Source organism: Phascolarctos cinereus, unplaced genomic scaffold (assembly GCF_003287225.1).
Source record: "Phascolarctos cinereus isolate Bilbo 61053 unplaced genomic scaffold, phaCin_HiC Scaffold_3;HRSCAF=262, whole genome shotgun sequence".
NCBI lineage: Eukaryota > Metazoa > Chordata > Mammalia > Diprotodontia > Phascolarctidae > Phascolarctos > Phascolarctos cinereus.
The window spans coordinates 34790825-34808312 of NW_027555736.1; the positions used below are offsets into that span (position 1 = coordinate 34790825).

At 47.8% G+C, this 17488-nt stretch overlaps 1 protein-coding gene across 1 annotated transcript in view; it reads right to left on the reverse strand.

Annotated features, from left to right (window-relative positions):
• The window catches only part of TMEM266 (transmembrane protein 266), a 92166-nt gene that overhangs the window by 18495 nt on the left and 56183 nt on the right, over nucleotides 1–17488 (reverse strand). The window contains exon 8 of the mRNA XM_078151593.1: nucleotides 571–760. Within this exon, the coding sequence (XP_078007719.1) occupies nucleotides 571–760 (190 nt within the window). The remainder of the gene's footprint in view (nucleotides 1–570; nucleotides 761–17488) is intronic.

Consider the following 17488-nt stretch of genomic DNA (forward strand, 5'->3'; position numbering starts at 1 on the left):
GAGAACACATATCTAATGTGGCCATGTTTGTATGAGGACATGTATCCCATGATGTCATGTCTGTATGAGGAGACGTGAGAGGACCCGTGACCTGTGATGCCGTGTCTGTGTGAGGACATATGTCCTGTGATGCCATGTCTGTATGAGAACACATGTCTAATGATGCCATGTTTGTGTGAGGACATGTATCCCATGATGTCATGTCTGTATGAGGAGATGTGAGAGGACCCATGTCCCATGGTGCCGTGTCTGTGTACACATGCCTTTTGAATGGCTGAGAGAAGTCTGAGCCCATGACATGTCTGTATATGTCTCCTCACACTCCTTGTGGCTCTGAGGCCAGCTGTCTGTCTACATACCATGTTGTCTTTCAAGCATCGTCCTAATCACCCCCGATATTGAGCTCACCAAGGAGGAGGGAGGAGGCAGTTCTGACAGTGAATGGGAGAGTGGCCTTCCCTGGTGGGAGTATCTGTACAGAGGAATGTGGGGGTGAGGGCCGGCCCTCTGCCAGGTGAGACCACGCTGCTCCCTGGGGCTCGCAGGGCTGGGGGATTGGGAGGAACTCACCGTGAGGGGGCCGCAACTCCGTGATGTTCTCTGTGCTCTCGTCATCGTCTGAGTCTCCTGCGTCCACCACCTTGTACCTGGCACTGCCCTGCGGGTTGAGGACGTGAGGGGCTTGCAAGGCTGCCTCCCGTTCGGCCGCTAGGTCCAGGTCCTGTTGGGCCAGGTGGGCCCTTAGCTGCCGGATTTCAAACTGGAAAACCAAGGGGGATGGGTCATTGGACCTGAGTGGTGGAAGCTGGTCTCCTGTAGGAGTCATTACAGTGCCAGGGAGAATCTGCTCTCTCACTAGGACCTCTGGAACTGCCCTCAAGGACACCTCTTACAGGAAGCCATTCCTGATACTCCCAGGACGAAGTGCTTTGAATAAACAGCATTTACTCAGCTTGTTTTACTGCACCATAGAGCAATGCATCCCTTGTGTAGAGCAGATGCTTGTGAAATCTAATTGAATTCACTTGAGATCCAAAGACCTGGATTCAAGTGTCAGTCCTATTACTTCCCAGCTATGTGACCTTGGATAAGTCACTTAACTTGAGCCTCAGTTTCTTTATCTGTAAAATGGTGATTATAATGTTTCTAATACCTACCCCATAGGGTTCCTGATTTCTCCCAGCTGTTAGTGTCCTCCTTTGACAAATTTCCTTGTATTTATTCTGTAAATGTTGTGTGTGTTGTTATTCTGTGCATATATTGTTTAAGACCTGAGTTCAAATCTGGCCTCAGACACTCACTAGCTGTGTGACCCTGGGCAAATCACTTAACCTCTGTTTGCCTCATTGTTTGTACAATGGGAATAATAATAGTACCCACCTCCCAGGGTTGTTGTGAGGATCAAAGGAGATAATAATTGTAAAGCATTTAGCACTGTGCCTGGCACATAGCAAGTGCTATGTAAATGTTAGGTATTATTATTATTCTATAGCCATTTATAGCTGTATCAATGTATATACACACATACACACATAATCCATATGCTTACATACTTGTCCAATTACTATGTACACGTAGTGCATATATGTACTATATAGCACACATCCACACACATATATGTGTGCATGTAGAGTGCTAATATAGAATTATATTGTATATTATATATTATTTTATATATGCATATATAATGTATCAGAATGTAGAACATAATGTACATATCATAACGCATACATACGTACTTATGTAGATGTGTATACATGCATGCATGCACACATGTTTATGGAGTGGAACCAGGAAAGGGAGTTTGAGAAACCTTAGGGGTGGGAAATGAAATAATTGGGGAGCCAATTACACACCCTCTGTAGAGGCAATAGTGGTGGTGAATGGATTACAATTCTCTTTGCAAAAGGTAAAAAACAATAGATCAGGAGAAATGGCTGGGCTGAAGTCCGGCTAGGGCAGGACCAAACCTTAACAGAGTAGGTGCTTAATAAATGCTTACTGCCTTCCCTTCCCTCTTTGAACAGCCTCTATGTGGCAGTTGGGTTTGCCATGGCGTTTTCAGGGACAAATGGAAGCTTTCCCTAGCTGTGTCACAGGACATAGAGAGAAAAGTTAGGGCCACCCGCTCGTTCAGGGGAGGCCTGAGCCCTGCAGGATGCCCAGGGAGCTGGGGGAAGGCTGGCGGCTGAGCGCACCTAGGGAGTGAAAAGCAGAAGTACCTTCCGTGCCACCTGGTGGTCAAAGTGTAGACACACACTCGTTTCGGTCCGGCTTTGTCTCATTGCCAGCCAGCTGTGAAAACTGCCCAGGCATGAAATATTTTTCCTTCATGGTAGGAGAAATAAATTCTCCCTGTCCTACTGTCATCCACCTCCTCTCCCTAAGGATGGATAGTCTCTGCGGCCAGGTGTCTTCCAGGCTTCAGGTTACATCCCAAGGGCTCAGAAATGAATGAGCGCTTGGAAGCCGGCAGTGACCACTGAGCACGGACAGAGCAAATGAAACCGGGAACGGGGGCTTCAGCGCTACGGGAGCTGCTGACTTCGCACGCAGTGACCGAGGATGAACTACATTCACCCAGCCTTGACTTTGAACTTTAATTCTTGATCCCATCTCCAGACAGAGCTTTACCCCAGACCCAGACTGAACCCTGTCCCTGAATATGAACGGAGCTTTAACCCCGGCCTCACACTGAACCCTAATTCTAGCTTTGGCCTGAGCCTTAATCCTGGATACAAATAGAGCCCCAGCCTAGGACTGAGTCCCCAGCCCAGTCCCAGGCTGAGTCCTAACCCCAGCTCAGAGTGACCCCTCTTCCCAGGGCTAGTTTGGGTCCTAACCTTAACCTTTAACCTAAACTTGAGACTTCACCCCACTTTGGACTGACAATTTCTTGACAAATGGTGGCTACTTGAAGACAGCGATCACACCCCTCCTCCTTCCCTCTCTCCCAAATCTTTTCTTCAGGCTGGACAATTTCTGGAGTCTTCACCCGATCCCCTACCCTCATCTGACATGGTTTCTGGTTCCTCACCTCAGCCCCGGAACATAAATCTCTCAAATGTATATACCAAGTTGTGAAATTCTGGACCCTTTGGTTCAACTTCTAACGGAGGGAGACTCCTCTTTGTAAGTGTTTCCCCGACCAGCCTCTGCCTGAGACTTCCAGGGACAAGGAATTTACCCTCTCCTGAGACATCACATTGTAGTTTTGAATCCCTCCCACAGTTAAGACATTCTTCCTTATACTGAACTGAAGACTAACTCTCAACCAATCAACGAGCTTTTATTAAGTGTCAGCTGTGTGCCGGGCTCTGTGCTAGGTGCTGGGGACACAGAGACAAAAGGGACATAATTTCCAAGCCACTTCCCCCAGTTCTGCTCTCGGGGGCCAAATAGAACAAATTTAACCTCGTTGTACAAAACAGTCCTTCAAAGATTTCAAGACAATAACAGTGATTTTAGAGAAAACTTAGACTAAAGGGCAAACAGAAGCCCAGAGAGGGGATGAAGCTTTCCTAACATCACACAGCTAGGATTCGAACCCATGCCCTCTGATTCCAAATCCAGGGCACTTTCTAAGGCATGATGGTTCTTTTCTTCAGACTCCCTTGATGGAATGTAAGTTTCCTGAGGAAAGGAGCTGTTTTTGCCCTTCTTTATATCCCCAGAATTTAGCACAGTGCTTGGCACATCACGAATACTTAATCAATGCTTGTTGACAGGTTAATTGATTTTCGATGATTTTCTAACCTGCCAATGCTTTTCCATTGGAATGGAAACTTCTTGAGAGCAGGGACTCTGCTGTATTTCTATTTGTACTTTCAGCCTTAGCTTTGCATGTAGTAAGCACTTAATAAATGGTTTTTCATTCATTCATTGATTTGTTCATTGATTGACTTACTCATTCATAAAATGTGGTGCTCAGAAATGAACACAATATTCCAATGGAACATGACCCAGGTAGTGGACAACAGGCCAGTCTTAATGCTTCCGTTGATGCAGCCTAAGGTCACATTAGTTTTCGGCTTCGATGTCACACTGCTGACTCAGTCCACTATGCAGTCCAGTAAGGCTTCTAGATATGAAGGCTGATACTCCCTAGAGAAGGCAGATAACCGTATGGGAAGATGCAACCTTCCTTCTTCCATCCATGATGATTAATCATCACCCTGGGCTGAAAGGGAGCCCATCCGGGTGGTCGGTCTCCTGATGTGTGTGACTGGTTTGTCCTGATGGCAAGATCCAGTCCTTGGGTGTGCTTGTGATATAGTATGAATGTGTCACTGAATGAATGAATGAGTGAGAACAGGGTTCAGAAAACGAGTGAAATATGGGACAGCTAGGCATTTGCCGAGTGGGAGGAGAGCGAGTATTATACCTGTTTTATAGATGAGGAGATGGTATCTGCGTGCAGCTCCTTGGAGCTGATCCCATGTTTAGAGGCATGGGTAGATGGTTCTAGGGCCAGGCAGAGGCAGATGACGACTCTGGGTGAAGCCTGGAGAAGTTGTGGCCCTTGTATCATGCGCTGGTCAATTCCCACAGAATAATGGCAGCATTTAGGGAGTCGTGATGACCTCACCTTGGAAGGGGCAAAAAACTGGCTCAAAGTTTCTGCATGAGAAAAGAGGGTTTGGGGAGAAGCTAAGGGACCCCAAGTCTGCATGGAGGCATAATTAGTGGCAAGCAGGAAACCCTTACGGGTGGGGAGTTGGGGCTGGTCTGGAATAGCTGGCCTTTTCCACCTGCATCACATGAGTGCAGCACACCGTTTTGAGCCTAAGTGCTGAACTTTACATTTATGCCTATTCGGTTTCATCTCAGATTTTTCATAATGATCCATCTTAGGGGGCAGGTTTTTGACCCTGAGTCTCCCGGCATTGTGTCATCTGAAAATGGGTAAGCATGTCTTCCATATCTTCTGCTAGGTCATGGATGAAATGCCAAAGCAAACTGGTCACTGACCTCAATTCAGCAAGCATTTACTAAGCACCTACTGTGTGCCAGGTGCTGGGGATGGAAAGAGAAAAACCAAACAGCCCTGGCTCTCAAGGAGTTCATGACATTCTCCTTTGGCCACTCACTGTAAAAAGAGAGCGCAGAGTCACAAAGTCTTGGCATTGAAAGGAGCCATCGGGCCAACTCAGATTGGAGCAATAACTTGAATACCTTCACTCACAATCAACTCACTACCTTCTAAAGCAGACCATTCCATCTCTGGGCGGCTCTCCGTGTTCATTTTCCCTTAAATTGAGTGGAAAGTTAATTCTTTTCCGCTTCTATCTGCTGCACCTCGTTCTGTCCTTTGGAGCCCAGCAGGGAAAGCCTGAGCCCTCCTTTGCATGAGAGCACTGCAGTGTCTGAGTGGAGCTTTGCGGAAGGTGCAGTCCCTCGTGGCTAAACGAGCCACGCTCATAGAGTTCCAAGACCAGGTCAGGCCTGGACAGGGATGAGCATTTGCCTTTGAGGAGATGGCTGGGGCCTTGAGACCAAATGTGGAGAGTGCAGAGAGGAGACAAGGTGGCTAAGGGACAAGCTCCTCAGACACGAGCGGGATGGCGGCCCAGGCTGGTCCATCTCCACAGCTGTGCTGGAGGCAGCCCCCCACCCCCAGCCAAACACGCACATGCACAAGCCCGGGGAGGGGGAGCGGCCCCTCTTGGGTACTTCTTTGGCTTGTTTTCAGTGGACTAGAAATTGAGGCATAGGAAAGAGGCTTGTGCAAGCTTCATTCACATGTGGAGGATTTCTGCCAAAGCCGAGCCCCTACCTCCTGCCTGGCTCCGAGTGCGTGACTGGCCCCTGCCTCTTCTTCACAGACAAGACCACAGCTGGTTTGGGGCTGAAGGCGGAGAGGGAAGAAGATGCCACACTGGACCAGACTTCCCTCTGGCGCTCCCAGCCATTTATGCCATCTCTACCACCACAGAGGAGTGTGTGTGTGTGTGTGTGTGTGTGTGAGTGCGTGTGCACGCATCAGTGTGTGTGTGTGCATGTCAGTGAGTGTGTGTGTGTGTGCACGTCAGTGAGTGTGTGTGTGTGAGAGAGAGTGCATGTGAGTGAGTGTGTGTGTGTGTGTGTGTGTGTGTGTGTAGGGCGGGGCTTCCCATTCCAAACCAAGCTAACGGCTTGCACTGTCATCTGTTATTTATAAGAAGTAAATAATCTAAGCAGCCACGCCTAATGAGGAGGGTGAGCTTACGTTTATTCCAGAAGGCAGGAGGCAAACGGCTAACAAGACCTGAAGGCCTCCACACACACACACACACACACACACACACACACACACACGCACACACACACATGTGCACACATACACACTCCACAAACATGCACACACACACACACACTCCACACACACATACACACAACACACACACTCCACACACACGCACATACACACACACTACACACACACATACACACACATATACACACATACCACACACACACACACACACACACAGAGTCATAGACACACAGAACTTTGCAGGTATACTCAACATCCCTCCCTTTCTCTTCCTTGGTCCTGGATGAGTTCTGGCGTCCATGACCAGAATAACTGAAATGCATATCATTTTGAGGGCAGGGGCTGAAGAACCGGCCTCCACGCCAGGGTCGCCTGAGCTCACAAGCCCTGCCTCCGGCTCCCCCCAGGCCCTGTGCGACCCGGGGGAGCATAACCAAAGCCCCCAGGGCTCCAGACCACCCTCTAAGACTCTAAATCACAGAGAGGCAGCCGACCTCTGTTGGTAATGGAGTTTCCTTCTATCAGTGAAATCCCAGCCTCTATTCCTCTGATGTTTAAAATATTATCTCATTGGAGCTTCACAATGACCCAAATAGCTAAGCTCTACAGGTATTATAATTATTATATGATCATTCATTTAGTTTTGTTTTATTATTTTGTTTTTTTTTGTTTTGTGAGACAATTGGGGTTAAGTGACTTGCCCAGGGTCACACAGCTAGTAAGTGACAAGTGTTTGGTCTGAGGCTGGATTTGAACTCAGGTCCTCCTGACTTCAGGGCCAGTGCTCTATCCACTGCACCACCTAACTGCCCCTAGAAAAATGTTTTGATCACTGTGTTTCAACATAATCAGTTTCCTTTGAAATCCTATGTATTTTATTTTATGCTCTTAAAAACATTATCCTGAAAAAAAGTGTGACAAAGGGGTTCTGAATCAAAAAAAGGTGAAGAACGTAACTGTCTAAGTAGATAAGTTACAGCAATCATGGGATTGCTAAGGGCGGAGGCTGACCCAGAACCAGGACTGGGGGAGGCGTTAGCCAGGGCAGAGCATGGGACTTTTTGTAAGCCCACACATTGCTATAACGCAATGCCTTCCCTTTCCCCCAGGCTTGAGAAGGACAGACTTCTGGACGCTTCTTTCCAAACTGAGATGGGTGAAGGTACAATGCTATACTCTAGGTGTGAGGACGGAGGCTCAGAGCTGGTGGTGAATTCAGATTATTATTGGTTTTGTGACCTCAGGCTCAGGACTGGGCAGAATCAGACACCTCCGAGGTGCCTTCAGGCTCTGGGTCCAGAAGCCTATGAATTAAGTCATCCCAAGTGGGATGAAATTGTGGATCCTTGAAGCATTTGGCTAAATACTGTTATGATTTCTTGTCTTGTATCCCCCAAGATGCCTGCTGTAGTGCCAAGGACATCACAGTGCAGGCTGGAAAGAACGTAGGACTTGGAATCAGGAGAGCTGGCCAGAGCCTTGCTCTCTGCCCATCTCCCTCACGCCTGGCTCTCCTCCTCTACTCTGTGAGCCTGCTGCCTCGTCCAGGACTGAGCCTCTGAGGCACTTCTTACAGCCTCCTCACCATGCCCAGGGCCTTTCCCAGCCTTTCCATCCTCCCTTTATGTGTGGTCCTCTTCCATGAGAATGTAGGCTCTTTGAGGGCAGGGGCTGTGTCTTGCTGGCTCTTATAGGTATATACACATGTGTGCATATGTATGTATGCATGTATGTGTATGTATATCTTCACTGCTTACTTAGCACAGTGCCTGGCATGTAGTAAGTGCTTAATAAGTTTTCTCTCCTCTTTTTTCTCTCTCCTCTCTTTCTCTCTTTTCTCTCCTCTCTCTTTTTTCTCTTTCCTTTCTTTCTCCTCACTTCTCTCTTTTTCTTCTCTCTTCCTTTCTTTCTTCTCTTTCCCTCTTTTCTCTCATCCCTCTTTCTCTCTCTCTCCCCCTTTCCCTTTCCCTTTCTCTTCTCTCTCTCTTTCTCTCTCTCTCATCTATCTCTTCTATCAGTCATCTATCTCATCTATCTATCTATCTATCTATCTATCTATCTATCTATCTATCTATATTTATCTATCTTTCTGTCTGTCTATCTATCTATTATCTATCTATCATCTATCTATCTACCCATCTATTTATCTGTCATCTATCTATCTGGCTATAGGACCATGGGCATGTCTTTCCCCCACTGTCTGGCCCTTCCTTTCTTTTCCATCTGTAACATTCCATGGCTGTCTGAGCTGGGCCTGTGCTCATGTCTTTCTCTTCCTCCTCCTGTCTTCTGCCTCAGTGGTTCCTTTTGTCCTGTTTTATTTTCAGCCAGAGGAACAGTAGTAGCTTCCATGTATAGACCATTACAGATTATCTTGTTTTAGCTCCCATCTGCCCTGGGGGGTGGGTGTTGTTAGTATTAACATCTACATTTTACAAATGGGGAAGCAGGCCCTGTAAAGGTTAACAGACTTCCCCAGGGTTGTGGAGCTATGATCTAATAGGGGATTTGAACCCAGGTCTATCCTGACTGCGGGTCCAATGCTCTATCTACTAAGCCACACTGCTTTTCACTAGAGATCCTAACAGGGCATGGGTTATAGTGGGAGATAGGATGCAGAGAGGATGATGTATAAGATTCCCCCATTATCCCTCCATTCTGTGAAGCTGTGCTGTCTTAGCAGAGTGCCTGGCAAACAATAAGTGCATAATAAATGCTTATTGACTGACTGACTGGTTTCTCCTAGACCAACTGGAACAGGCAGTGCTGTATGGAAGGGGGAAAGGCCTGAACCGAGAGTCAGGAACCTGGGCTGGAGTTCTTATCTGGGCATGTCATACTATGGCTTTGTGCCTAATGTTCTCCATCTGTACAATAGGTATACTCTTTGCTCTATCTAGCTCTTGGGTGGCTTATAAAGATCAAATGGGCTAGCATATGTGGAAGGATCATGTAACCACAAAGCCCCATGTAATGCCAGGTGATGTTAACAGGCATAGAGAAGAAATATGGCCTGGCAGATACAGAGCTGTCTGTGCAGTCAGGATGACTTGGGTTCGAGTCCTACCTCTTATATGCTGGTGTGGGGCCCTGGGAGCATCACTTAACCTTTCAGAGAGGTCCCTGGCAACCCTCCAGGGCCAGGAAAGTTGGAAAATAGTGGCTGATCTGCAGCATTGGTGTTATTGTGTGACCCTGAGCAAATCACTTAACCTCTGTTCGCTTCAGTTTCCTCATCTGTGAAATGGGGATGATAATAGCCCCTACCTCATAGGGTTGTTGTGAGACTCAAATGAGATGATAATTGTAAAGTGCTTAGTATCATGTTTGGTGCCCTGCAATCATTACATAAATGTTAGTTATTGTTATTATTATTATTATTATTATTATGCAAATATACCTGAGTCTGAGAGGAAAAAGGATTTCATTGAACTCTGCTGGGTGAGGAACAGGTGAGGGAAAACCTGTGGACACCCTGGAAATGGATTGCAACAAATCTGATGTTGGCAAAACTGGGCTATTGGAAAACAACAGACTTGGGAAGAATTAGCATGCAGTCATAGCTCCACTTAATGCAATCCATTAGCCAATTATTTATAAACAGACAGAATGACAGGGACCACGATGGATCCACAGGGAGGCCCCCCTCGTGCATTACCAGAGTGAATGGAGGTGCCATCCGTCCTGGCTCAAGTCAGACTACATGCATATGAGGAGTCTCGGGAGGAGGAGATAAATGCACTGAGCACTTCTCCTTAATGGGCCGGCCGGGGAGTGTAATTGACGTGGCCTTGGATGGATCGATGGACACTTTGGCAGGATGCTTCATCGCATCTAATGGAGGAGCCGTCAGCTCTGCTCCATCCTCTTAGTGCCGTCTACACAGATGATCCAGCCCGAAAACTCATCTGCCATTGGGACGGCGTCCAATGTTTATTTCCATTAGGTTCGCCATTGTTGGGAACGATAAAAAAATCAAGGGATAGTTGCAAACTAATGATTTACAAGCAGGGTGAAGTGGAGGCCGACCTTGGCCACTTTCCATGCACTAGGAAGATGACTGGGAGTTGGATATAAATTTAAATTATTGCAAAAGGATAGCATAAGTTATTCCTCTGATAGCTAATTTTATCAGCTAAAGAGGCATGTCATTAAAGCTATCGGCTGTTTTACAAATCATTCCCCAAGTTAAAAAACTTGACTTTCCCTAGTTGAGAGTTCTAATAATCAGGCTGATGAATCCCAGCCAACTTCACCAATATTTATTAAGCACCTACTATGTGCAAGGCCCTAGGCTGGTTGGGAGGAAGGCAAAGAAGAAAGAAGAAAGCAGATCCCTGACCTTATGGAACGGGGGTGGGAAATATAACATGTCCATCAACATGTAGAACGTGACATGAAAAGGTTGGATTAGATGGTCTCTGAAGTACCCTCTATTTTCGACACGATGTGGTACAGTGGAAATAGCTCTGATTCTGGACTGAGAGGAGCTGAGTTCAAATCCCCCCTCTGACAATGACCACCTGTGTGACTTCAGGTAAGTCATTTCACATTCCTGGGTCTCACTTTCCTCCTTTCTAAAATGAAGGGGTTGGATTACAAGGCCCTAGAGGGTCCTCCTAACTCTAGATCAACAATATTATGAATGGAGCTGGTTCCAGTTGGCCTCGAACTGGATGCTCCACATGGAGGACTCCATCTTAGCTAGTCAATGGGACCTGCCTGTATACTAGACCCCCATTACAAATGCACAGTGTCATAAGGGCAATGGGAAGACCCAGAAAAATTGCCCTAGGAAAATCTGAGGAGGGAGAAATCTCTTTCAACTGGGGTTGAGGGAGGAAGAATCCACCAAGTTTCAAGGACCAAATGGCAGCTGAACAGAGACTTGATGGAATTCCAGGGGCAGAGATGAGAAGGGAGTGAGTTCGAGTGCTGTCACATCCAACAGAATCCATTCCTGATTCTTCACACTCCCCCAGCTGCCGTCCCCACCAGGAATGAGCAATTTCTCCCTCATGAAACGACTTTGTAATAATAATAATGATACTAATAATCATAGGTAGCATTGATATAGTATCTTGAAGTTTGAAAAGCACTTTATAAACATGGTCTCATTTTGACAACCCTGGGAGGTAGGTACTATAATCATCCTCATTTTGTAGATGAGGACACTGAGACAGACAGAGGTTGTGACTTGCCCAAGGTCATAAAGCTAGCAAGTGTCTGAGGCTGGATTTGTATGTGCTTTGGATTACTTGTACGTGTAGGATTTGTGCCTCTATTTCCTTGGACATACGTTACATTCTCCTAGAAGCATGTAAGGTCCTCTTCTGTTTTGGTCTCTGTCCCCAGGCTGCAGCAAACAGAGCCTTCCCCCTACTAAATGTCAGGGGCCAGTCCGTGTGACTGCAAGAAGGCAGGCAGGATGAGGTCAGGGAGTGGGGGCGGCCCTTCATCCAGTTTGACCAGAACGTAGAGCATGTAAGGGGGAAGTAGTCTGAACTAAGACTGAAAAACATCATCTGGCTTCAATTATGAGATGAGGCACAGAACAGAGGAACAAATACTGGTCTTGAAGTCAGGAGACCTGGGCTTGGGGCCCAACTCTGACACTCACCAGCTATGAGTCCATGGGCAGGTCCTTGCCGCCTGTCTGTGCCTCAGTTTCCCCATCTGTAAAAAGGGTCCAGGGTGGCGGCTGCGCAGAAAGAACCGTGCAAACCTCAGTGCGTGTTATAAATGTGAGCTGTTCTCATTAGGCTTGCCCTTGGGGAAATAATGTCAACCCTCTGGTCCTCAGTTTCCTCATCTGAAAACCGGATCATGTTACCTGTAAGCCTGCTACTTCACAAGTTTGTTGTGAGCATCAAATGGAATCAGGTGTACAAAGCGTGTGTAAACAGTAAAGTGACGAATGAATATGAGCCGTTGTTATTGCTGTCCCTGCTTGGGCTTTGTCCCCCAGGCTCCTGCCTGGGTCTCTGTCTCACCCCTAGGTCAGTCCTGGCTATTCTGTCAGGAGCAGGAAGGGAAGGGGGCCTAGGCTGGGGGGCTCAGAATTCTTCCCCACTTTAAATGCAGGGCTCTGCCCACCCATTTGTGATGAAGCCGGGTCAACAAAGCATTTATTAAAAGCACCTGCTATGTGCCAGGCATGGTGCTAAACCCTAAGGATAAACAGCAAGGCAGAAATCGCTCCCTGCTCTCAAGGAGACCCTCCCCATCTAAGTCCTTTCTGAGACCCAAAGAGCAGGGAGCACTCCGCCAGGGGCTCGTCTGGAGGGGAAAGATGCTAGGTGGGGAAATGGGAACGGTGCTGAGGTGAACTGGCAATCATGAGACCCTAAAGTCATCACGGTCATTTAACGGCTGTGCCTAAAATAGCATCTGCTCTGATGTTCAAAAGGACTGAATTCTCAACTCTCAGGCTCAGAAAAGACCTTGGGGGGGCACAGCCAGGCTGGCCCGAGCCTGGCAAGCACGCCTTCCATAGCCAGTCCCGACATCATGCTCCGGGAGCCCAGCGGTGCTGGAGACAGCCCCTTCCTGGGGCCGCTCTGGGCCCTCCTGCCCCCAGCAGAATGTCAGAGAAGCCATATGACGCCAGATCTAACCAGCAGCTGCCTGCACTGCTTGTCCTCTGTCCAGCTTTACAGGAGGCCTGCAGTAGGGCACTCTTTGGCCTGGGGTAAAAACCACTGATTTGGGGGGATGGGAGAGAGATGGCCATGGTTTGATAGACAGCAGTCTGATGATGGAAGGCAGCTGTTCAAGGAAGGTGTAAAGGGCTGTCTAACTGTAGGTGAGGGAGAGGGGAGGGCAGGAGTGTGCAGTACTGGCTAAGAGATGCCATGGAGCTGGGACTTCAGAGGTGAGACCGTATGAATGAATACAGCATAAATTGACAGAGGACAAGACACAAGACATAGACGGCCGTCTCTAGATCACTATGGAGAGAAAGCACTGCCTTCCCTACCATGTCAGCTCCCTGGAACAAAGCTCTGGTTGTCCCACCCTGGTTACAGTTCTATTGTGTAGGGATTGCCTCACCACTTAACCTCACATCACTTGGTCAGCTCCTCACTCGTCTGAACATTCACTGTCTCATTCCCTCATTCCCTCCCCTGCCTCTGACCTGACCTATACTCACATTATTCTCTCCTTCTCAAACCACTCTGGTCCCCAGAGTTCCAAGCCCTCATCACAAGGATGGAGCTACCTCTCCAGCCTCCTGCCTTTCTTCTCCACACCCAGGCTACTTTTCCAAACACTGACCCTGGGATTCCTTCCTGACAAATGGGCCAAAGGAGTCACTTGCTAGCGGTGTGTCCTCTACTGCCTCGGGTACTCAGTCCTCAAGTACGGCTTCTGCTTTCCCAAGTCTCTCCCATGGTCTGCTTTCTGAGTCACCGCCATCTGGATGGACTCCAAGCTGATGAATTTCCTTCCCCAAACCTGGCATCCAGAACTGTCTACGGCTCTCATGACTATTCATAGGGTCATTGAGATTGAGCTGGAAGGGATTTCCAAGGCCATTTCCCCCATTATTCCAAGACGCAGGGAATTTCAATACCTTGCCTAAGGTCACACAGAGAGTTGAAAACTTCAGAGGTGGAATGTGAACGCAGATCCTCTGCCTCTGTCTACCTTCCCGTGTTCCAAGTGTGCTCTAAGGTGGAGGAGGATAAGATTATCCCAGCTTTCCTTTTGGATGCTGAGATGTCACGTTAGTGCCGTTGGCTGCCTCATCAAATGTTGGCTCACGTTGACTCAGGTTGTCACTAGAATTCCCGGTTCTGTTTCATGTAAACTGTCGGGCACAAGATCTCCCAGTCCTTGGCACAAGCTAGGCACACGGGGGAGAATCCACCTTTTCTTGCATTCAACCCTGTTCTTGCCAACTACGACTCTACTCCAGTGAATTCTGAACCACTCACCCATGTGATATATCCTAGGGGCATTCACGTGAATATAGGATTTGTTGACCCATGGGGCTTAGTTCAGCATGTCCATCCTCAGCCACACTGGCCACTGGGTCAGCCGGTGGCTTCACTCAGTGTTTGCTGCGTGGTCTCTTATGCTGTTCATAGGAACCCAAAGAAGTGTCAGGTTAGCCTTGGAAGGGACTGTCCAGTCCAAACTCTTCATTTTACAGAGGAGCAAACCAGGACCGCAGAGGTTGAGTGTGACCTCCAGATTCAAGATCTGGCTCTCTTTCCACTAAGACATCGTGTTTCTTCTCCCAAGGCACAATCAATGGAGGCTGCTGTCTCTGCTGGTATCATCCTGCTCTTTATGGTCGAGGGCCCAGCTGCGAGGGGGCTGCTGCGTATGGCCGGGGGCGACTTCCTCACCCATGTCCAACCGCTCATTGATTCTTCCCATCTGTACTCCATGGCCTCAGAGAGAGACTGAAAGGTTTACAAAACCCTTTACAGACGAGTCTCAGAAGCAACTTTGTGAAAAGGAAATGATTGTCTCCATTTCATAGATGGGGTAACTGAGAGTCAGAGAGGTTGAATCACTTTCCCAGGGTCACACAGTCTGTACTGGCACTCAAATTTGAACCCAAGTTTCTGACTTCTAAACTAGTGCTCTGTCCACTGTGGCATTTGCCTCAACCATTCTGAAGACTGTCCTACATTTCTTTTTTCTTTTTGAGGCAATCAGAATTCAGTGACTTGTCCAAGGTCACACAGCTAGTAAGTGTCTGAGGTCAGATTTGAACTCAGGTCCTCCTGATTCTGGGACTGGTGCTCTATTTACTGTGCTCCCTAGCTGCTCTGAGTACCTTACATTTCTGACCCTCCTACTACTTACTTACATGTGTCCTCTGGAGAACTCCTAACCCTCACTATAACCCTCTTCATTGACCATATCTTCCTCCTTCCTGACCCTGTACCTCTTTGTCCTCTTCTTGCTCCCCTGCCCATCTGAATCTTGCTCATCCTTCAGGCTCAGCTCTAATGTCACCTCCTGCAGGAAGTCCTCCAGGACTACTCCGGCTTACACTACTGCCAATCTCTGAACATCAGCATTTTTCTGTAATACTCATTTGCCTCTTACATATGTCCTTGTACTGTTAGCCCTCTCCTTGAGGATATGTGCCTTGTTTCTCCAGCTACACTATAAACTCCCAGAGGTTGGGGAATACAACCTCTACGTCTTTGAATCCCCCAAAGTTCCTAGCATGGGGCTTTACAGCCAGTCAGTCAACAAACATTTATTAAAAGTGACTATGAGCCAGGTGCCTTAACAAGCTCTAGGGATACAAAGAAAGGCAAAAGCAGTCCCTGTCATTGTCAGTTCTCAATAAACATTCACAGGCACGCGTACCAACCAATCTGTCTCCAGCCTTGGCTTCACCACTCACTCTCCCTGGTCAATATTTGTCCAGGAAGACACCCACAACCTTTCTCCTCAGGAAACTCAAAGCAACTGCCTCCTAGGATTGCAGTAAGCCCCAAAGGAGATGCTATACATAAAAGACTTTGTAAACCTCAACGCCAATCAACCAGAAAACATTTATTAAGCACTCACTGTGTACCAGGCACTATGTAAACCTCAGTCATCATTACCATTACTACTGTCATTTTTATTATTATTTCACTGGACCCGGGCTTTCATCAGAGTAGGGAATTCCTGGGGAGAATCTTCATTGGCCAATCTGACCAGCACCCACCGTCTATGGTCTTAGGCAGTTGTGTGTGGCATGCTTGGGACTCCCTTATTCTTGATCCCATCCAGCTAACATTTCTTGCTTTAATAAGAAATAGTCTCCCAACCTCTACCCCTCAACCTCGGTGTTCTCCCTAGCTGCACTCTCCTTCACCCCCAACTCTGTCAGATCTCTGCTCTTGAAGGTCACCAATAACCTCCACTTGCCAAAGCCAATGGCTAGTTTTTGGTCGTCCTCTTCCTTAACTGCTTGGCAGAATACAATGCTGTTGACCTTCCTGCCAATACCTCTGCTGCCTTGGCTTCAGAGACACCATGTTCTCCTGCTTCTCCTCTTTCCTCTCTAACTGCCCCATCTTTGTCTCCTGCGCTGGCTTCTTGGGCCTCTTATGTACCCCATAATGTGGACATTACCGAGGTTCTGGCCTTGACACCAGAAAGTTTAGACCTCATTCTCCCCCCACGCCCCAAATTTGCAGGGGGCTTGAGCTGGAGAAGGAAATGGCAAACCACTCCAGTATCTCTGCCAGGAAAACCCCAAATGAGGTCACTGAGAGTGGGACGTGACTGAACAACAATAAAACCCCAATCACAGGAGCCTGAGGCCAGTGGCACGGTTGTTTAGTCAATTTCAGTCCCGTTGGACTCTCAGTAACACCATCAGCGCACTCTGCATACAGTAGGCGCTTGATGAACGCTTACCGGGAACACACGCTCCTTGAGGGCAGGGACTTTCGCTTTTGTCGATATCCCTAGAACTTAGCGGAGTGCTTGGAGCACAGCGGGCATTTAATAAACACTTTTAATTGATTGACTGATGTGATTAGGAAAGAGGGAATAGAAAGTGACTCTCCAGATCAAGCATTTCAATGAAGACACTGACTTCAAGCAAATCTAGTCTTGAAAAATAGTACCTTTTCCCTTTCCCCGGACCTACTCCCTCACAAGCCAGGGGTGTGGGCTTCTTTGAACAGAGAAGCACTATTTTTCTTAATTTTGTGTAAAAAAAATGGTGATAAGATTCTCCAGGTGCGAGTCAGGACAGTATAATGGAGAGAGCACTTAATTTTGGGTCAGAACTTCAGTTTTCTCCTCTGTAAAACGGGAACAATGCTATTTGCCAAAGCTTCTTCCCAGGGGGTCCTGAGAAACAAACAGGATAATGGGCATAAAGCATGCAGAAAGCCACAGGGACTCAGTGTGTGAAGGCATGAAGGCTGTTAGCCTCCCCATTGGCTCTGTTTCTTCTCATGGAGGTTAGCACCCTTCTGGAGCACCTTGACAGACAGTGTTTGGCGGTTGCCTTGCAGGAGGAGATCCGTGCCCACTTGGCCAATCCTTAGTGCTTAGCTAACCTAGACCTCCTATCGCAGACCCCCAGGACTTCTCCAGGCCTGGGCTTGAACTCCTCCTGGCTTGGTAGGACCAACCAGCAATAGTCTTCTGCTGTGCGGGCATGGCCACCAGGATCCCCCTGGGGTCACTTCCATGACACAAGGAAGACTTCAGTGGACTACTGCTATTAGTTGGTCCAGGCCTATGATTTCATTG